The sequence below is a fragment of the Scyliorhinus torazame genome, chromosome 8 (genome assembly GCF_047496885.1).
Source record: "Scyliorhinus torazame isolate Kashiwa2021f chromosome 8, sScyTor2.1, whole genome shotgun sequence".
NCBI lineage: Eukaryota > Metazoa > Chordata > Chondrichthyes > Carcharhiniformes > Scyliorhinidae > Scyliorhinus > Scyliorhinus torazame.
In genome coordinates, this window is record NC_092714.1 from 127,627,506 (window position 1) to 127,650,695 (window position 23,190).

At 46.2% G+C, this 23,190-nt stretch overlaps 1 protein-coding gene across 1 annotated transcript in view; it reads right to left on the reverse strand.

Moving 5' to 3' along the window:
• LOC140428106 (sex comb on midleg-like protein 2) overlaps positions 1 to 23,190 on the reverse strand; it is a 236,940-nt gene that overhangs the window by 190,223 nt on the left and 23,527 nt on the right. Inside the window, exon 2 of the mRNA XM_072514172.1 lies at positions 782 to 870. Coding sequence (XP_072370273.1) covers positions 782 to 870 — 89 coding nt within the window. The remainder of the gene's footprint in view (positions 1 to 781; positions 871 to 23,190) is intronic.

Consider the following 23,190-nt stretch of genomic DNA (forward strand, 5'->3'; position numbering starts at 1 on the left):
ATGTGGAATGCTTAAAATTATTTTTCTGTGTGAATGAAAGAGGGGGAGGAGAAGCAAAGAGTAATTTTGTTAACTGCGTATGGGGCACAGAATTAGTCTGATTCGAAGTTGAACATCCCCGGACGCCCCGATACCAAAACATTAAGAGATCATAAGGGTTCGCAAATGAGATGTTAAGAGATCATTTAATATGTGGTATTAACAATGAAGCCATACAAAAGCAGCTTCTGGCAGAATCGGAAAAGGCACTGGAGATTGCTTTAGCCATGGAGAGCGTGGAGCTGGGCACGTTCTGGGCGTTGCAGTCCATCATTGAGGGTAGGAAACCGTTAGCAGCAGTGGTGCCAGGAATCAAGACACTGGTCCTAGTATGGAAATGAATATGGGAACTGGAAGAGCCAGAAGGTATAGAAAATTAAGCCCACAGCCAAGAATTGACACAGAGTGCTACAGATGTGGGGGAAGCTGCCCCCCAGGTGTAAATAGATTTAGAGAACTTGAATGCTTCTGGCATAGGCAAAAAGGACATAAGAGACGAAGTGCAAGTGTAAGCAGAGCCTGCCTAGCACTAATAGAACAAACAGTACAACACCAGTATTCCCACCAGTGTTCCAGCGGGCGGCACAGTGGCACTGCTGCCTCACAGTGGTTAGCACTGCTGCCACGCAGTGCCAGGTACCCAAGTTCAATTACGACCTCGGGTGACTGTCTGTGTGGAGTCTGCATATCCTCCCTGTGTCTGCTTGGGTTAAAAAAGATGGCTTTAATTCAGCAAGCTTACCTTTAGTCGCTGAAACCCTCCCCATGGTAATTCCTGTATTCAATGTTCCACAACACACATCAATTTTCTTCTTTTGAATGGACGATTTCCTGTAAAAGAATTACAAAATGCAGGTAATATTGATGATAATACAGAGGATGCAATAAGTTTCCCATGAAGAAAACAGGAAAACTGCATAAATATCAAGATTATTAATGAAACAGATTTGGAGGTCAGTTATAAACAAAGGCTATCGGTGCCTGCCTCATATTTTCACTCTGTTGCCTTGTGTTTTATCAGGCAGCACGGTGGCGCAGTGGTTAGCACTACTGTCAAACGGCACTGAGGACCCTGGTTCGATCCCGGCCCCAGATCACTGTCCGAATGGAGTTTGCACATTCTCGCAGTGTCTGATGACCAACCACAGTAAAAAAAAGATTGTTTAACTTTCATCTGGCAGCATAATGCACAAGTGAAGTGAGTTGGCAGTTAAGAATTAGAAGTGCAACAACTATTGTTAAAGGAGTCCCCACTCGGATGAGAAAAAGTTCTTACAAATCAGTTACCCTTTTTGAAAAGTTTATCTGCCAAGTTTCCTTCGACTAACTAAAATGGTGAAACATTTTTATTCCATTAACATGTGTTAATTTCCAAAAATATACGAATATACAAAGTATGAGCAGAAGTGGGCCATCGGCCCCTTGAGTCTACTCTGCCATTCATTCAGATCATGGTTGATGAGTTTGCCTTTCTAATTCCACATTACCATCTATCCCCAATAACATTAGATTCCCTTCCCTAACAAGCATTGATCTACCTCTGCCTTAAAAATATTCAATGACACTGCATTCTGAGGCAGAGTTCCAAAGTCACACAACTCTCACCTCTGTCCTAAAGGGTTGGTCCTGGGACTTCGATGTTGTGGCCATTTCGGAGACATGGATAGTGCAGGGACAGGAATGGTTGTTGCAGGTGCAGGTGCCGGGGTTTACATATTTCAGTAAGCTCAGGGAAGGTGGTAAAAGAGGGGGAGGGGTGGCATTGTTAGTCAAGGACAGTATTACGGTGGCAGAAAGGACGTTTGATGAGGACTCGTCTACTGAGGTAGTATGGGCTGAAGTTAGAAGCAGGAAAGGAGAAAACCCCTGTTAGGGGTTTTCTATAGGCCTCTGAAAAGTCCCACACAATGACCTTTGTCCAGATATAGAATCCACGAACCAGCTGCAGAACAACTCCGTGAGCCTGAGCCTGACGTGATTTTAGCACGCAACCTACTGATCTGGAGTCAGACGCGCTATTGTTGCGCCACAAACTGAAGCTCACTATGAAGCAGACATTATGAGAATATGATGAGGAAAAGGTTATTTATTTACTATTAGAAGCTATTGCTGTGATTTCAAGGCAGTTTTTAAAACTTATGACTGCAAACTAATGAATTCATAGTAAAACTTGCAAATCCACAACAAATCTGAACATTGTTGCATCTGCCAACATGAGTAAAATCAGAAGTCCGCAATTAATGTTTATATTTACAGCAAAAGGTTAGTACTTATTTATGTCTACATGGAATTTGGGCACTACTAAGTTAATGCAGTAATGCACAAAAACTCAGCAACTAATTCACGAGCAGCTGATATAGCTTTTCTTTTCAGTACCAGTAATCTATAATGCAATTAATGGCATAATGTATCTGAAGGTACCATATGTAGCATCATATCAGTCATCTGTTAGGGTAAAATCGAGTGGAGCATGAATCACTAGTCAATAAGTCAAAGAGAAATGAAAAACGTTTGCCTTATTGGACCTGCTGTTTAATGGTTAATATTCAAATTGGAGAGGATGAAAAGCACAGCATTTCTCAGGATGCTGTGTCAAACATCCCAGTTATTAAACGAGCTTGTCTGAAACATAAACAAAAAGAATTTCAGCACTTTGTCCGTCGGGGCAATGTGTGCTGACATGCTCTTGACAAAGTCAAATGAGAACAAGTAGTAATGGTAAAACAAAGCATTGTCCATTTAGTAAGGCACAAGATCAGCACACTATAACATTCATACCTCAACCTACTGCAGCCTCCCCCAAGCTATTCAAAAAATCTCTTCTTTTGGTTATGAAACAAGGTCAGAAACCCCCCCCCCCCGCAAAAAAAAGTAAACAATAAATGTGTCCTGCTTTTTTTTTAAGAATCAAAGATTCGACAATGCAGTTGGCCCTAAAAATCTGGACCGTTAACATAATTGTCAACATGATTTATAACCCATAAGGTTGTAATATATTCAAAGATGCATGGACAGGCTATTTCCCCACCACTGATCCATGAACATTAACTGGTACAGTAAATTTTCACTCAAAACATCCCACATTCCTGATCACATGTAATGTAACTGAGCAATGATCTTGTAATGATATATGTTATGAGCATATTATTCAGTGAACACTCCTTTTTGCAAAATATTAGAGGAAGGTAATGTGGGGTAAAGTGCAATGGCAACAATAGCATTAGTACAAGGACAAGTACAGTCCAAAAGACACGATACGTACATTTGCAAGTCAATCATATTTCAAACTGAATACTGAATGAGTTGGTTAGTTTATCACAATGTCATATTTGTATGACCACTTTACATTAAAATTGTTCATTAATAATCTTGATTGTCATAAGTAGGTTTACATTAACACTGCAATGAAGTTACTGTGAAAAGCCCCAAGTCGCCACATTCCGGCGCCTGTTCGGGTGCACAGCGGGAGAATTCAGAATGTCCAATTCATCTAACAAGTACGTCTTTCAGGACTTGCGGGAGGAAACCAGAGCACCCAAAGGAAATCCATGCAGACACAGGGAGAACACACAGACTCCGCACAGGCAGTGACCCAAGCCGGGAATCGAACCTGGGGCCCTGGCGCTGTGAAGCCATAGTGCTAACCACTATATTACCTACATAAATATTTGCAGATGTAAACTGGTGCTTCAGTTTGATGAACACTTTCTTTCACCTGACACACATTCCTCGTAAACAAAAAAGAACAAGAACATAAATATCTGGAATTAACAGTCTAATGATGACCATGAAATCTGCCATCCTTACCTGGTCTGGCCTACATGGACTCCAGATCCACAGTAAAATTGTTTACTCTTAAGAAATGCCACTCAGTTCTAGGGCAATTAGGGATGGGTAAGAAATGCTGGCCTTGCCTGCGACGCCCTCATCCCAAGAAAGAATAGAAAAGATTAAATTAGCCATTTTTGACTTATGTAAATTTTCACTTTTTCCCCCAGTGTTTTAGAAAAAAACAAATTTCTCCTTGTGGATACTGATCAGTTGAAATTTAAGACAGAATTTTGTTTGCAATGGATATATGGTAAATGGAGTGAAGGGTCGCAAAGGGCAGCACGGTAGCATAGTGGTTAGCACAGTTGCTTCACCGCTCCAGGATCCCAGGTTTGATTCCGGCTTGGGTCACTGTCTGTGCAGAGTCTGCACGTTCTCCCCATGTATGCATGGGTTTCCTCTGGGTGCTCCGGTTTCCTCCCATCGTCTAAAGATGTGCAGGTTAGGTGGATTGGCCATTCCAAATTGCCCTTAGTGTCCAAAAAGGTTAGGTGGGGTTACTGGGGGATAGGGGGATAGAGTGGAGGTGTGGGTTTAGGTAGGGTGCTCTTTCCAAGGGCCTGTGCAGACTCAATGGGCTGAATGGCCTCCTTCTGCACTGTAAATTCTATGAACCCTCTATGAGTCGAGTATAGATCAGCCACTGAATTAAGGACAGGCTTAAGGAACTAAATGGCCAATTCCTGTTCCTATGTAGCTATGTGGCAAAAGTGGAGTTCCCATTTACCTTTCTTCAGTTCTGAAGAGGAGTCATATTGGACTCTCCAAAAGATGTTGCCAGATCTGCCGAGTTTTCCCAGCACTTGGTTTTTATTTCAGCATTCGTAGTTTTTTTCTTGAAATAAGTGACTTGTATAACACATGCATACATTTATAATTAGTATCCAACTCAAGGAGATGCATAATTTGCAAATAGGAGCTCAGTTATTTTTCTTATTCACCCAAAGCAAATTATTTTTCACCAATCCAGAAATCATAACCAACTCTAGCATGTTCTTTTTACAACACCATTAAATGCATGCCCAACGTTGAAAAGTAGTGAGCGTTAAGGATAAAAACACTGACATTTCTTCTGGCTCGTGAGAAAATTATAGTACCAAGATAAATGAAGTAATTTGCTTTTTCACAGTCCATAGATTAACTATTTTAGTCCTACAATTTCCAAAACCACATCACTTTTGAAATTTCTATTAAAATCACCAAATCAGCAATCTATAAAACAAATGCAATTTTGCTAGCTGCAGGACAACACAAGGTTTAGAAATTTCACAAGATCCCCAGGTGTCCTTGGGCTGCATTACTGTGAAAATCACTTTGTTTCTTGAAAAACAGATCCACAAAAGATCACTTTTGCACATTCTTTTCAATTGGAAGAAGTTCTCTAATTAAATTATCACATTGCTAGTGAGATAGCAATAGTAATCATGTTCCAGGCTGCCTCAATCTTTTTTTCTCTTTCCCTCAATCTGTTTTGAGATACCTTAAGACCACAAGACATAGGAGTAGAATTCGGCCATTCAGCTCATTGGGTCTTCTCTGCTGTTAAATCGTGGCTGATACGTTTCTCAGCCCCATTCTCTTGCCTTCCCCATAACCCTAATCCCCGCCTTCCCCACAACCCCTGCTCCCCTCATCTATCTCTGTCTTAAAGATCTTTTGGGAGAATGATGTGTAAATCAAGTCTATTTCAACCCAATAGCCATTAGTGGGTCAATGGTACACAATGCTGAAACATGCCTTAATTGGCTTCTCCAATTCTTATCATGGGTTACTACAGCACAAGGCACTGGTCATCAAGTCATAATTCTGAAGTGTCACACGGTTTTGAATTGTTCAAAACAAAGCTAATCTAGAGTTGTATGAATGTTTGCCATTTAATATAACTCAATGCTCATTTTGTAATGTCTGCAGTGCACTATCATATGCAAAGGCAAAATAAGGCATTACGTTTCTAGTAACTTGATAAAAAGTTAGCAATTTGCAAATCTCCAGTCATATACAGCTATTTAAAATCTCAATTTAACGAATGTAAAAAGTGATTCTGAAAATCTCTTCTGCTCTCTTCCTTGGTGCATTCGGAGTTCTCTTCATTCAACAGTCTCGAGCATTGCCATTGCATTTCTCATCCAATCTGTAGGCCAGTATTCTCTCAGCTATTTTGCCCCAGCAACCCTTCCAGCTTACTCCCCGAAGTGACCCTCATCATCCAAGGAACAAAGAAAAATACAGCACAGGAACAGACCCTTCGGCCCTCCAAGCCTACGCCGACCATGCTGCCCGTCTAAACTAAAATCTTCTACACATCCGGGGTCCGTATCCCTCTATTCCCATCCTATTCATGTATTTGTCAAGATGCCCCTTAAACGTCACAATCGTCCCTGCTTCCACCACCTCCTCCGTTAGCAAGTTCCAGGCACCCACTACCCTGTGTGTAAAAAAACTTGCCTCGTACATCTCCTCTAAACCTTGCCCCTCATACCTTAAACCTATGCCCCCTAGTAATTGAGCCCTCCACCCTGGGAAAAAGTCTCTGACCATCCACTCTGTCTATGCCCCTCATAATTTTATAGACCTCGTATCAGGTCGCCCCTCAACTTCGGTCGTTCCAGTGAGAACAAACCAAGTTTATTCAGCCTCTCCTCATAGCTTATGCCCTCCATACCAGGCAACATCCTGGTAAATCTCTTCTGCACCCTCTCTAAAGCCGCCACATCCTTCTGGTAATGTGGCAACCAGAATTGAACACTATACTCCAAGTGTGGCCTAACTAAGGTTCTATACAACTGCAACATGACTTGCCAATTTTTATACTCAATGCCCTGGCCAATGAAGGCAAGCTTGCCATATGCCTTCTTGACTATCTTCTCCACCTGTGCTTCCCATTTCAGTGACCTGTGGACGTGTACATCTAGGTCTCTGTGACTGTCAATACTCGAGGGTTCTACCACTCACTGTATATTCCCTACCTGTCTTAGACCTTCCAAAATGCATTACCTCACATTTGTCTGGATTAAATTTCATCTGCCATCTCTCCGCCCAAGTCTGCAAATGATCTAAATCCTGCTGTATTGTCTGACAGTCCTCATCACTATCTGCAATTCCACCAATTTGTGTCGTCCGCAAACTTACTAATCAGACCAGTTACATTGACCTCCAAATCATTTATATATACTATGAACAGCAAAGGTCCCAGCACTGATCCCTGCGGAACACCATTAGTCACAGCCCTCCAATCAGAAAAGCATCCTTCCATTGCTACTCCCTGTCTTCTGTGACCTAGCCAGTTCTGTATCCACCTTGCCAGCTCACCCCTGATCCCGTGTGACTTCACCTTTTGTACCAGTCTGCCATGAGGGACCTTATCAAAGGCCTAACTGAAGTCCACATAGACAAAATCCACTGCCCTACCTGCATCAACCATCTTTGTGACCGCCTCAAAAAACTCTATCAAGTTAGTGAGACACTACCTCCCCTTCACAAAACCGTGCTGCCTCTCGCTAATACGTCCACTTGCTTCCAAATGGGAGTAGATCCTGTCTCGAAGAATTCTCTCCAGTAATTTCCCTACCACTGACGTAAGGCTCGCCGGCCTGTAGTTCCCTGGATTATCCTTGCTACCCTTCTTAAACAAAGGAACAACATTGGCTATTCTCCAGTCCTCCGGGACATCACAAAAAAGTCTTGGGATTTTCCTTACCCGTATTTGCCAATGACTTTTCGTGACCCCTTTTTGCCCTCCTGACTCTTTGCTTAAGTACCTTCCTACTTTTCTTATATTCCACACAGGCTTCGTCTGTTCCCAGCCTTCTAGCCCTGACATATGCCTCCTTTTTCGGTTTGACGAGACCTACAATATCTTTCGTTATCCAATGTTCCCGAAATTTGCCATATTTATCTTTCTTCGGCACAGGAACATGCCGGTCCTGAATTCCTTTCAACTGACATTTGAAAGTCTCCCACATGTCAGATGTTGATTTACCCTCAAATATCTGCCCCCAATCTAGGTTCTTCAGTTCCCGCCCAATATTATTATAATTAGCCTTCCCCCAATTTAGCACATTCACCCCAGGACCACTCTTATCCTTGCCCACCAGCACTTTAAAACGTACTGAATTGTGGTCACTGTTCCCGAAATGCTCCCCTATTGAAACTTCTACCACCTGGCCAGGCTCATTCCCCAAAACCAGGTCCAGTATAGCCCCTTCCCTAGTTGGACTATCTAAATATTGTTTTCAGAAGCCCTCCTGGATTCCTTACAAACTCTGCCCTGTCTAAGCCCCTAGCACTAAGTGAGTCCCAGTCAATATTGGGGAAGTTGAAGTCTCCCATCACAACAACCTTGTTGCTTTTACTCCCTTCCAAAATTGGTCTACCTATCTGCTCCTCTATCTCCCGCTGGTTGTTGGGAGGCCTGTAGTAAACCCCCAACATTGTAACTGCAATCTTCTTATTCCTGATCTCTACCCATATAGCCTTGCTACCCTCTGAGATGCCCTCCCACAGTACAGCTGTGATGCTCTCCCTAACCAGTAGTGCAACTCCTCCACCCATTTTACCTCCCCCTCTATCCCGCCTAAAACATCTGAATCCTGGAATGTTTAGCTGCCAATCCTGTCCTTCCCTCAACCAGGTCTCTGTAATGGCAACAACATCATAGTTCCAAGTACTAATCCAAGCTCTAAGTTCATCTGCCTTACCTGTTATACTTCTTGCATTAAAACAAATGCACTTCAGGCCACGAGTCCCGCTGTTTTCAGCAGCATCTCCCCATCTGCTCTTCCTCAGAGCCATACTGGCCCTATTCCCTAGTTCTCCCTCAATTTCTTCACCTTCTGACCTATTGCTCCGGTGCCCACCCCCCTGCCATACTAGTTTAAACTCTCCCGTGTGACACTAGCAAACCTCACGGCCAGGATATTTATGCCTCTCCAGTTTAGATGCAACTTATATAGGTCACACCTTCCCCGGAAGAGCTCCCAGTGGTCCAGATAACTGAAACCTTCCCTCCTACACCAGCTGTTTAGCCACATGTTTAGCTGCTCTATCTTCCTATTTCTAGCTTCACTGGCACAGGGAGTAATCCCGAGATTACAACCCTAGAGGTCCTGTCTTTTAACTTTCTGCCTAGCTCCCTGAACTCCTGCTGCAGGACCTCATCCGTTTTCCTGCCTATGTCGTTAATACCAATATGTACCACGACCTACATTCCCAGTTATCAGCAGTACCTGTACCACCAACCTCGCAAACCTGACCCAAAAGTGTGCATGTTATAACAAGTTACAAGACTCGTGAGTAAACTTCCAGACTGGAATCCTACTACCAAGATCCAAATAGCATGGGCTATAATGCAGCCTGGGAGGCCTCAGAAGGGGCTGAGAAGGTGTTTAATACACTTAAGTCCACACAAGATGGCAACAGTAAACGGCCATTGATTAGCCAAATTAAGGGGAATCTTTACATGACTCCAAGGTTTATGTAGGTGTGACGTTAAAGAGCAAATAGGTACATGTCCCAAAGCAGCAGGGAAACTGTGGAATCTAACCAAACAACAGATTAAGAAAGCAAAATTTTCAGACAAAGACTGAAATAGAGAAGTGGGCCCATCAGTGATAGCAGAGTTGGCAGTAGGGAGATGGACACACTCCACCACTAACAATCATGGGAGTCTGGAAAACAGTGAAAATCCCCAAACAAACACAAGGATGTTAAACATCATACAAAGTGTGGATTCAAATTATGAAACAGAAAACAATGTTCATGAATAGGAACTGTTATCTAGATACATCTCATACATGTATTACAGTGACGAGATACTTCAAATGGCTGTAGTACGCTTTGGGATGCCCTGAAGGCACAAAATATACCATCTGAAGGCAAGCCTTTCTTTCTAATGTGCAGTGAGTGCCAATAAAGTGTCAAACCACAGTGCTTCTACGTCAAAGTTTGCTTAGGGCAAGTTACTAAATGTATTTGCATGAAATATCTGTGTGGCCAAACACCAACAAGTAAATCAAATTATTTTCACAGTCCATAGTCCCGCAATCATGATAAAATGAACTAATAAAATTACTCAATTTTCTTTCTCTCTTTCCCAAGATTAGTAAATGTAGCTAAAATGCCCATTAAAAGCATTGGTTTCTTTGGAACACCACTTCAGGAATCCCTCGGGGTGGTGTTCCAGGCTCAACCTTCTGCTGCTTCAATGAAATTTACTCCAACACAACATTAGGTCAAAAAAAAGTTCAACTTTATTTTTAATTACTCAGATAATAAAGCAATTCAGCATGCAAGACATGGACAATATTTAAGTTTGGCTGATAACATTCATGCCACACAAGTGAAGGACCATGGCCATTTCCAACAAGGAGTCTAACTACTTCCCCTTAACATTAACAGCATGACTATCACTGAATCTCTCACTATTATCTCAGGGGATCAGAATGACCAGAAACACAAAGGCACAAGCAGCAAAAATACAGATCAGTTTCTGCTGATACCCAGTGTCAGGAAAGAAGCACATTGTAGATAGAGCACAAAATGTTGAGAACTCTGACAGTGGGAAATCACTACAAATAACTGGTTTAATATTTAAATTGGAGCTTTAAAACTTTAAAAATAAACTTGAGTCAGTGACTGTTATTTATCAATCAGCTTTAACTGATTACCTGAATAGATGCCAAGTACTGTGTGGCGGAATCAGAGAAAGGAGTCTTGGATATGACTCAAAAAAGTATCTTAAGTGAACAGTATCTGATGTACAGAATAGTTGTTAAAGGAGTCCAAGAATTAGGAATTTGTTGGAATAAATTCAGTGCAGAGAAGAACAAGCTGCTACTTTTTGCCTCCAGCATCAAGTGCTTTGTGCAAGCCCGAGGAAGTAAATACTTAAATGACCAATGTTTTAGTGCTTCATGCAAGTTACTGTGGAGGGAAAATCTCCCAAGTAGTTATGAATAATTTATGCTAGGATAGGGAAATAAAATACAGGTCAGGATTTCAGTATGAGGAAGATTGTGGACAGCGAGACTCCCCACATCTGCAGAGGGTGTTTCCATCTTGAATCTCTTTGCAAGTTGGAGACACCCTCAACACAAAGGAGTGGGGAAAATATCTGGACAGTTGGTTGCTGTTTTCAGTTCCACCTCAGAGATGAACGTTCATAAGTGTTAGTGTGGCCAATAAGTTCGCAAAAACAGATCTGTCCAACAGGTACAATGTACTTGCTATCTGTGAGGACATGATAAAGACTTTAGGAAGGACAGCCAGAATACAGACTATGGTACCTTGGAGTGGGATGTTGTCCAAAGGGGAGAAGGAGTCAGCGAAGCATAACGTGGTAGTTGTAGGGGATTCAATTAATTTGGGGTACAGATAGCATTCCTTTGTGAGCAAGATCAAAAAGCAGCACATGGCATGTTACCCACCAGGGGCCAGGATGAGGGATATCTTGAATTGGCTCAAAAGGTGTTTGGAGGGACTTCTGGGTGCGGCGATGACCAGCTAAGTCGCACGTTTCGGCACCTCCCGTTTCAACGGACTTTTGGGCTCTTATCGGGAGCCCCAACGGAAATTTTCAAAGGCTAAACCCAGTGTGAGGCGACATAGGAAGGAGTCCCCCCAGGTGTGGATGGAAAGAGGTGATAGTAGTGGCCAGATTGTGGAGGATCCTCTGGAGCAGTGGCAGAGAAGAGAAGGGAGAAACAAGATGGCGGCTGAGGGAGTCCAGTTGGTATGGAGCCTGGAACAGCAGGAGTTCCTCCGGCGATGTGTGGAGGAGCTCAAGAAGGAGGGGCTGGCGCCGATGCTGCAGGCTATTGAGGGGCTGAAGGAGACGCAAAAGACCCAAGAGATGGAGCTCCGTGGAGTGAAGGCAAAGGCTGCCGAAAATGAGGACGAGATACAGGGCTTGGTGATGAAGACGGAGACGCACGAGGCGCTACACAAGAGGTGTATGGAGAGATTGGAAGCCCTGGAAAATAGCTCGAGGAGGAAGAACTTAAGGATTTGGGGTCTTCCCGAAGGGGCAGAGGGAGCCGACGTTGGGGCGTACGTGGGCGTGATGCTCCATACCTTAATGGGAGCTGAGGCCCTGACGGGCCCCCTGCAAGTGGAGGGAGCGTACCGGGTCCTCGTGAGAAGACCAAAGGCAGGGGAAATACCGCGAGCAATAGTGGTGAGATTCCACCGCTCCAAGGACAGGGAGATGGTCCTGAGATGGGCTAAGAAGACACGGAGCAGCAGATGGGAGAACGCGGTGATCCGCGTCTACCAAGATTGGAGTGCGGAGGTGGCGAGAAGGCAGGCGAGTTTCAATCGGGCCAAGGCGGTGCTCCACAGGAAGAAAGTGAAATTCGGAATGTTGCAGCCAGCTAGACTGTGGGTTACACACCAGGGCAAACACCACTACTTCGAGACAGCAGAGGCGTGGATATTCATTCAAGAGAAGTTGGACTAGATTTGGGAAAGGATGTTTGGAATGAAGTAGCGAGGTGGTGACAAGGAATTGTAAATTAGATGGGGGAATTTTTTCCCCTCGAAGGGGGGGGGGACACGAAGAAATGTGGGCGGCGGTGGGGAATGGGATGGGGAAGGAAAGAGGGAGCTGCGCTATTAGGGGCGGGGCCGGGGGGAAGCGCGGGCTTTGTTCCTGCGCTATGGAAACTGTGGCGGGAAAAGGGGGCGTAGGAACAAGGGGGCCTCACACGCAGGGAGGCTAAAGATAAACGGGGGAAGCCGAGGTCAGCCAGAGTTTGCTGACTCCGGGAAGCAATATGGGGGGTGCAATCAAGCTAGAGCGGGATCTAGCGGGGGGGGGGGGTTAACTGGGTTGCTGCTGCTGAGGGGAAGGGGGAGCTGTTACGGGATGGTATGGTCGAGTTGGGAGGGCGCCGTCTGGGGGACAAGCGGTTGCGTGGGAACCGGGTGAGGAGCTGGTTTAAAAAAGGGGATGGCTAGTCGACGATGGGGTGGGGGGGTAAAGAGCCCCCCAACCCAGTTGATCACATGGAACGTGAGAGGGTTGAATGGGCCGATTAAGAGGGCAAGGGTATTTGCGCACCTAAAGAAGCTAAAGGCAGACGTGGTTATGCTTCAGGAGACGCACCTGAAACTGGCGGATCAGGTCAGATTAAGAAAAGGATGGGTGGGACAGGTATTCCACTCGGGCATGGATGCAAAAAAATAGAGGGGTGGCAATACTGGCGGGGAAACGGGTATCGTTTGATGCGAAGACCATAGTGGCGGACAGTGGGGGTAGGTACGTGATTGTGAGTGGCAGATTGCAAGGTGAAGCGGTGGTGCTGGTGAACGCATGTGCCCCGAACTGGGGTGATGCAAACTTTATGAAGTGTATGTTGGGGCACATCCCGGACCTGGAGATGGGAAAGTACTCGGCTATAGCCATTTCAGATCATGCCCCACATTAGGTAGATCTGGAACTAGGTGAGGAAAAGGAGCAACGCCCACTTTGGAGATTGGACATGGGACTGTTGGCGGACGAGGGGGTATGTGGAAGGGTGATGGGATGTAGTGAAAGATACCTAGAGGTCAATGATGACGGAGAGGTCCAGGTGGGAGTAGTCTGGGAGGCGCCGAAGGCGGTGGTGAGAGGGGAGTTGATCTCCATAAGGGCCCATAAGGGGAAACAAGAGGGTAAAGAAAGGGAGAGACTGATTGGGGAGATTCTGAGGGTGGATAGGCAGTATGCGGAGGCTCCGGACGAAGGGCTATACAGGGAAAGACGGAGGCTACACACGGACTTTGACTTGTTGACCACGGGTAAGGCGGAGACGCAGTGGAGAAAGGCACAGGGAGTACAGCATGAATACGGAGAGAAGGCGAGCCGACTGCTGGCCCAACAACCTAGGAAGAGGGGGGCGGCGAGAGAGATCGGAGGAGTTAGAGACGAGGAGGGAAGGATAGAACAGAGCGGCGAGGGTGAACGGGGTATTTAAGGTATTCTACGAGAGGCTGTATAAGGCCCAACCCCCGGAAGGGAAAGAGGGAATGATGCACTTCCTAGACCAGTTGGAGTTCCCGAAGGTTGAGGAGCAGGAGAGGACAGGACTGGGAGCGCAGATTGAGGTAGAGGAGGTGGTAAAAGGAATCGGGAGCATGCAGACAGGGAAGGCCCCGGGACCAGATGGGTTCCCGGTGGAATTCTATAGGAAATGTGTGGACCGACTGGCCCCACTCCTGACGAGAACCTTCAATGAGGCTAAGGAAAGGGGGACGATGTCAGAGGCGACGATTTCGTTGATCCTGAAACGAGACAAAGACCCGCTGCAGTGCGGGTCATACAGGCCCATCTCCCTCCTAAATGTAGATGCCAAGTTACTGGCCAAAGTGATGGCGACAAGGATAGAGGACTGTGTCCCAGGGGTGGTACATGACGACCAGACAGGGTTTGTTAAAGGGAGGCAATTGAATGCCAATATACGAAGGTTGCTGGGGGTGATGATGATGCCCCCACCGGAGGGGGAGGAGGAGATAGTGGTGGCGGTGGAGGCAGAGAAGGCATTTGATAGAGTGGAATGGGATTACCTGTGGGAGGTGCCGAAGAGATTTGGATTTGGACAGGGGTTCATTAGATGGGCTCGGCTCCTGTACGGGGCCCCCGATGGCAAGTGTGATTACGAACAGGCAACGATCCGACTACTTCCGACTATATAGGGGCACAAGACAGGGGTGCCCCCTGTCCCCGTTACCGTTGGCAATTGAGCCATTGGCTATAGCGCTGAGGGGCTCTAGGAAGTGGAGAGGGGTACTTAGAGGAGGAGAAGAACATCGGGTGATCTACTGTTATATGTCACGGACCCAGTGGAGGGGATGCCTGAGATAATGCAGACACTCAGGGAGTTTGGGGAGTTTTCGGGATACAAACTGAATATGGGGAAGAGTGAACTGTTTGTGATGCACCCCGGGACACAGGGCAGGGGAATAGACGAGCTGCCGCTGAGGAGGGTAACAAGAGATTTCCGGTATTTAGGGATCCAGGTGGCCAGGGACTGGGGAACCTTGCATAAGCTTAACTTGACACGACTAGTAGTGCAGATGGAGGAGGACTTTAAGAGGTGGGATATGGTGCCCCTGTCACTGGTGGGCAGGGTGCAGGCGGTTAAAATGGTGGTCCTCCCGAGGTTTCTTTTTGTGTTCCAGTGCCTCCCCATACTGATTACAAAGACCTTTTTTAAGAAGGTGGACAGGAGCATCATGAGCTTTGTGTGGGCCGGAAAGACCCCAAGGGTAAAGAGGGGGTTCCTGCAGCGCAGTAGAGATAGAGGTGGATTGGCACTGCCGAGTCCGAGTGATTATTATTGGTCCGCTAACGGGTCTATGATATGTAAGTGGATGAGGGAAGAAGAAGGAGCGGCGTGGAAAAGGCTGGAGATGGCATCCTGTAGGGGAACTAGCTTAAAAGCACTGGCGACGGTGCCGCTGCCGTTCTCCCCGAAAAGGTACACCACAAACCCAGCGGTGGTGGCAACTCTGAAGATTTGGGGGCAGTGGAGACGACATAGGGGAGTGACGGGGGCCTCAGTGTGGTCCCCGATAAGGAACAACCACAGGTTCGTCCCGGGAAGGATAGACGGGGGTTTTCAATCTTGACAGCGTGCAGGAATTGCGAAACTGAAGGACTTGTTCTCGGACGAACCGTTCACGAGTCTGGGAGCACTGACAGAAAAATACGGGTTGCCACCTGGGAATGCATTTCGTTATATGCAAGTGAGGGCATTTGTTAGGCAGCAGGTGAGGGAATTTCCGCAGCTCCCGGCGCAAGGGATCCAGGACAGAGTAATTTCGGGGGCATGGGTGGGTGGCGGTAAGGTGTCCGATATATACAGGGAAATGAGAGACGAGGGGGAGACAATGATAGAGGAACTGAAGGGAAAATGGGAGGAGGAGCTGGGGGAAGAGATTGAGGAGGGGCTGTGGGCAGATGCCCCAAGTAGGGTAAATTCCTCGTCCTCGTGTGCCAGGCTCAGCCTGATCCAATTCAAGGTATTACACAGGGCGCATATGACGGGAGCAAGATTTAACAGGTTTTTTGGGGCGGAGGATAGGTGCGGGAGGTGCGCGGGAAGCCCTGCGAACCACACCCACATGTTTTGGTCATGTCCGGTATTGCACGGGTTCTGGGTGGGTGTGGCAAAAGTGATTTCAAAGGTGGTGGGGGTCCGGGTCGAACCAGGCTGTGGGTTGGCTATATTTGGGGTTGCAGATGAGCCGGGAGTGCAGGAGGCGAGAGAGGCCGATGTTTTGGCCTTTGCGTCCCTAGTAGCCCGGCGAAAGATTCTACTTATGTGGAAAGAAGCTAAACCCCCGGGCATGGAGGCCTGGATAAACGACATGGCAGGGTTTATAAAATTGGAGCGAATAAAATACGCACTAAGAGGTTCGGCTCAAGGGTTCACCAAGCGGTGGCAACCGTTCCTCGACTATCTCGCAGAGCGATAAAGGAAAATAGGAAAGACAACAGCAGCAACCCGGGGGGGGGGGGGTGCATTCGGGTCTTCGGGGTTTTTTTATGTGTTGTTCTATATTTGCTGTTCATATTTATCTTTTCAATGTTACTATTTCTTTTTGTTTCTTATTTGTGTTGGCACTTGCCGTTAGTTAATATATTATTTTAAAAACGATCAATGTATATACTGTTAAAAAGTTGTAAAAATGGAAAATTCCTGGTTGATCTAAAAACTTTAATAAAATATTTTTTTTTTTTTTTTAGAAAGGTGTTTGGAGAGGAAAGGGAAAGATCGCAAGAATGATTTGAATCGTTACTGAGCCATGTGTAAATTGGCATGGGTTAAGCAGAGCAGGGAGGTGAACTTATGGCTAAAGGAGTTGCATGGGAAAAATGAGTTCCATTTCATGGGATATTAACAGCAGTACTGGGACAAAAGAAATTGAGCTGTGGAACCAGAATCCTGCAGAAAAATTAGGTTGATCAAAAGGACTTCAAACTACCAATAGGGTAAAGGGGAGCAGAGGGTTCAGATGGAAAAGGTAGCTCCAAAACAATAGAAAATAATAGAACAGTCACATAGTTCTTCAGGTGAAAGGAAAAGATGTAAAGAATTAAACCATAGACATAAATGAACAACCTGAGTAAAACATTAAAGCAGAAAGATATGTTAGGGTGCATCGCTCAAAGCAGCATTTGTACAAACACATGGAATATAGATAAAAAATTGAATGAATTGCAGCTGCAAATTCAATCTGGACAGCATGACTTGGTAACCATTAGTGAGAACTAAATATACCAGGTTATCAAAGTTAGGGCCGCACGGTAGCCTTGTGGATAGCACAATTGCTTCACAGCTCCAGGGTCCCAGGTTCGATTCCAGCTCGGGTCACTGTCTGTGCGGAGTCTGCACATCCTCCCTGTGTCTGCCTGGGTTTCCTCCGGGTGCTCCGGTTTCCTCCCACAGTCCAAAGATGTGCAGGTTAGGTGGATTGGCCATGATAAATTGCCCTTCGTGTCCAAAATTGCCCTTAGTGTTGGGTGGGGTTAATGGGTTATGGGGGATAGGGTGGAGGTGTTGACCTTGGGTAGGGTGCTCTTTCCAAGAGCCGGTGCAGACTCGATGGGCCGAATGGCCCACTGTAAATTCTGTAAAAAAAGTCCAGACAGGAAAAAACAGGAAAATGGTAGAATGAAGGCTTGCCTGTGCTGAAAGCTGATACGCGGATATAATGTGAGACACGCAAGAAATTCAGATATTTTTGCATACAAGAACAAAATAAAGATTTCAGACTACAGTGGGAGTCAGATATAAGATGAAGAGGAAGAAGTCAACATGACAGGCATCTCATTGAACCAGGAAGAGGAACTCAAATGAACATGGAGAAAACGAACATGGAGAAAACAATAGTACAAAAAAAAACTATGTCCAAGCGACAAGGAGGTAGTCAAGAATAGACCGGATGCCTTAATCTTCAAAATTTCATCCATTTGGGAACCATTCCTTTAGATTGGAAAATTGTCTTAGTCAATCCACAATTACGAAACATGAGAAGACGCAAGTGGGGGACAGGGCAGGTGCACGGACTCTAATCAGCAGGATGTATGTGACTTGTGATGTGCTGCAAGAATCCTAAGCCGTTCAACTATTTGTATTAACTTAGATAATGGAATTGTAAGACATTGCAAGTCACAAGTACAAATTTACCAATGACACAAAGAAAAGCAGTACTATAAATATGTAGATAGAAGCATAAAATGGCAGGTTTAATAGAGACTTTGGGGTCCAGATTCAGAAAATTATCTGTTCACCGACATCCTCTGGGAATGGGAGGTGCCTGTCAAACAACTATGCCAGTAATGAGATGCAGGGTGAATTCCACATTTTCAACCAATGAGAAAGCCCCAGAATAATCACATGGATTTCTGGCAGCACTGAGAGATGGTGCTGCAGCGCAGTGGGATGCTGAGACCAGACATAGGACAGGTCACGATAACTATTACCAGAGAGTTTGACATCGACAATAGAAAAACAAAACATGTCCCCAGAGTTCTGGTTAATACAGAATTCCAGTTGAGATACTGCCGAACAACAAGACTTTACTGCGCAAAGATCATGAAAATGTCATGACAACTCTTGTTTTTATTTCAATGCCTCCCAGTCTTTGTGCCAAAGTGGTTTATTTGGGGGTTGGAGCGGCTCATAGCAGGCTTTATATGGGTGGGGAGGACTCCTCAAATTTGGAAGGGGTTCTTCCAGAAGGAAAGGCAGGCAGGGCGGTTGGTGCAGCCAAATTTGTTGTTTCATTATTGGGCAGCCAATGTGGAGGAGGTGTTAAGGTGGAGTGGCGAGCAGGAGGCTACCATGATTGTGCAGAAGGTCCAGCTTGGAGGCCCTGGCGACGGCGTGTCTGCTGTTCACACTGGCGAAATACTCTTTCAACCTGGTGGTTGTCTCCGCTTTGAAGATATGGCGGCAACTCAGTCAGCATTTTCAGCTGAGGGCAATATCAAGATGGGACCCATCTGCAAGAATCATTTGTTTGAGCCAAAGAGATTAGATGCCACATTTGGGTGGAAAGGGAAGGGGTTGGAGAGGGCAAGGGATGTGTGTTTGGAGGGGCGGTTTGCTATCTTGGAGGATCTGAAGGAGAAATCAGGACTGGTGGGGGCAGATACATTTAGGTACTTCCAGGAACTGGATTTTATTTGTAAGTCATTCCCGGTGGTGCCACTGTCAATTTTATTGGAGGGGATTCTTTCCTACGCAAGGTCAGGTGAGGGCAGCACATCAGATATATGGATGGATCTTGGGGGAGAAGCAGGCTCCAATAAAAGAGGTGGAAGGAGGAGCTGGGACCCATAGTGGAGGAAGAGGTGTGGAGTGAGTCGCTCCGCAGGTTGAATACTATGACATCCTGCGCGAGGTTGAGTTTGGTTCAGCACAAGGTGATGTTCAGGACGCACCTCACACCAAGATGAGAAAGTCGATTTTTTGAAATGCATGGCATTTGTCTTGTTGATTGCTCGCAAACATATTCTGCCAAGCTGGAGACAGGCGACACCTAGTGCCTCAGCATGGCTAGGTGACTGGAGTTTCTGCACCTCGAGGTGGTCAAATTTACAGTGAGGTGAGGAGCTCAATTGAAGGGTTCTACCTTTCATTTTGCACTTTAAGGAATTGGTCACTGTTCTTGGGGTGGGGTGTATTTTTGGGGCAGCTCGGTGGCAAGCCTCATCGCGCCAGGGACCTGGGTTCAATTCCAACCTTGGGTGACTGTGTCTGTTTCCTCTGAATGCTTCGATTTCCTCTCACAGTTGTGCAGATTAGGTGGATTGGCCAAGATAATATGATATTTCTGTTTTGGAGGGATTTCTGTTACTGCTGTTCTTGGTAATTTTGAAATTGTTGGGATTATTTTGGTTGTATATTTGATATAAAAAGCTAAAAGTTCAATAAAAATATATATATTTAAAAATATTAAAACAGGGAAAGATAAGAATCAAAAAGACCAATGATACAGAGGTCTGTAAATCTGGGGAACTGGAATACAATCAGGGAGATGTCATATTCTTGCCTGCTTGGATCACTGTATGTGGAGTTCTCCTCGTGTCTGCGTGGATTTTTTCCAAGTGTTCCTGTTTCCTCCCACAAGACCCGAAAGGCATGCTTGTTAAGAGGAATTGGACATTCTGAATTCACCCTCAGTGTACCCAAATAGGCGCCGGAGTGTGGCGACTAAAGGATTTTCACAGTAACTTCATTGCAGTGTTAATGTAAGCCTACTTGTGACAACAAAGACTCCTACTTCACACTCCTATTTATTGACGATAGCTCTGCCTTCAACACCATAATCCCAGCCAAGCTCATATCAAAGCTCCAAAACCTAGGACTTGGCTCCTCACTCTGCAACTGGATCCTCGATTTTCTTTTTAAAAAAATATTTTATTGAATATTTTTGGTCAACCAACACAGTACATTGTGCATCCTTTACACAATATTATAACAACACAAATAACAATGACCTATTTTATAAACAGAAGATGAATAAATAATAAATAACAAAAATGAAAACTAACCCTAATTGGCAACTGCCTTATCACAAGTAACACTCTCCAAAAATATATTTTAACAGTCCAATATATAATTATCTGCAGCAACGACCTATACATATTATACAGTATATATTAACAACCCTGAGAGTCCTTCTGGTTCCTCCTCCCCCCCCCACCCCCCCCGATCGATCCTGGGCTGCTGCTGCTGCCTTCTTTTTTCCATTCCATCTAGCTTTCTGCGAGGTATACGACGAACGGTTGCCACCGCCTGGTGAACCCTTGAGCCGACCCCCTTAGGACGAACTTAATCCGCTCTAGCTTTAGAAACCCTGCCATGTCATTTATCCAGGTCTCCACCCCCGGGGGCTTGGCTTCTTTCCACATGAGCAATATCCTACGCCGGGCTACTAGGGACGCAAAGGCCAAAACATCGGCCTCTCTCGCCTCCTGCACTCCCGGCTCTTGTGCAACCCCAAATATAGCCAACCCCCAGCTTGGTTCGACCCGGATCCCCACTACTTTTGAAAGCACCTTTGTCACCCCCATCCAAAACCCCTGTAGTGCCGGGCATGACCAAAACATATGGGTATGATTCGCTGGGCTTCTCGAGCACCTCGCACACCTATCCTCCACCCCAAAAAATTTACTGAGCCGTGCTCCAGTCATATGCGCCCTGCGTAATACCTTAAACTGAATCAGGCTTAGCCTGGCACACGAGGATGACGGGTTTACCCTGCTTAGGGCATCTGTCCACAGCCCCTCCTCGATCTCCTCCCCCAGCTCTTCTTCCCATTTCCCTTTTAGTTCATCTACCATACTCTCCCCTTCGTCCCTCATTTCCCTATATATATATATATCTGACACCTTACCATCCCCCACCCATGTCTTTGAGATCACTCTGTCCTGCACCTCTTGTGTCGGGAGCTGCGGGAATTCCCTCACCTGTTGCCTCGCAAAAGCCCTCAGTTGCATATACCTGAATGCATTCCCTTGGGGCAACCCATATTTCTCGGTCAGCGCTCCCAGACTCGCAAACTTCCCATCCACAAACAGATCTTTCAGTTGCGTTATTCCTGCTCTTTGCCACATTCCATATCCCCCATCCATTCCCTCCGGGGCAAATCTATGTTGCTTCTTATCGGGGACCCCCCCCCCCCCACCCAAGGCTCCAGTCTTTCCCCTATGCCGTCTCCACTGTCCCCAAATCTTCAGTGTGGCCACCACCACCGGGCTTGTGGTGTAGTTCCTTGGTGAGGACAGCAATGGGGCTGTCACCATAGCCTGTAGGCTAGTCCCCCTACAGGACGCCCTCTCTAATCTCTTCCACGCCGCTCCCTCCTCCTCTCCCATCCACTTACTCACCATTGAAATATTAGCGGCCCAATAATACTCACGTAGGCTCGGTAGTGCCAGCCCCCCCTATCCCAGCTACGCTGTAAGAATCCCTTCCTCACTCTCGGGGTCTTCCCGGCCCACACAAAACCCATGATGCTCTTTTCGATCCTTTTAAAAAAAGCCTTCGTGATCACCACCGGGAGGCACTGAAACACAAAGAGGAATCTCGGGAGGACCACCATCTTAACCACCTGCACCCTCCCTGCCAGTGACAGGGATACCATATCCCATCTCTTGAAATCCTCCTCCATTTGTTCCACCAACCGCGTTAAATTTAACCTATGCAATGTGCCCCAATTCTTGGCTATCTGGATCCCCAGGCAACGAAAGTCCCTTGTTACCTTCCTCAACGGTAGGTCCTCTATTTCTCTACTCTGCTCCCCTGGATGCACCACAAACAACTCACTTTTCCCCATGTTCAATTTATACCCTGAAAAATCCCCACACTCCCCAAGTATCCGCATTATTTCTGGCATCCCCTCCGCCGGGTCTGCCACATATAGTAAGAAATCGTCCGCATACAAAGATACCCGGTGTTCTTCTCCTCCTCTCAGTACTCCCCTCCACTTCTTGGAACCCCTCAACGCTATCGCCAGGGGCTCAATCGCCAGTGTAAACAATAATGGGGACAGAGGGCATCCCTGCCTTGTCCCTCTATGGAGCCGAAAATATGCAGATCCCCGTCCATTCGTGTTCACGCTCGCCATCGGGGCCCTATACAACAGCTGCACCCATCTAACATACCCCTCTCCAAAACCAAATCTCCTCAACACCTCCCACAAATAATCCCACTCCACTCTATCAAATGCTTTCTCGGCATCCATCGCCACTACTATCTCCGTTTCCCCCTCTGGTGGGGGCATCATCATTACCCCCAACAGCCTCCGTATATTCGTGTTCAGCTGTCTCCCCTTCACAAACCCAGTTTGGTCCTCGTGGACCACCCCCAGGACACATTCCTCTATTCTCATTGCCATTACCTTGGCCAGGATCTTGGCATCTACATTTAGGAGGGAAATAGGTCTATAGGACCCGCATTGTAGCGGGTCCTTTTCCTTCTTTAAGAGAAGCGATATCGTTGCTTCAGACATAGTCGGGGGCAGTTGTCCCCTTTCATTTGCCTCATTAAACGTCCTCGTCAATATCGGGGCGAGCAAGTTAACATATTTTCTATAGAGTACAGTCCCTCCTGCGGTGCTTCCGCATATTGTCTGTCCACCCTCAAATGTTCTTGCAGCAACCGCTCCTGTTCCTTACTCTCCTGCTTCCCTTTATGTGCCCTTATTGATATCAGCTCCCCTCTAACCACCGCCTTCAGCACCTCCCAGACCACTCCCACCTGGACCTCCCCATTATCATTGAGTTCCAAGTACTTTTCAATGCACCCCCTCACCCTTAGACACCCC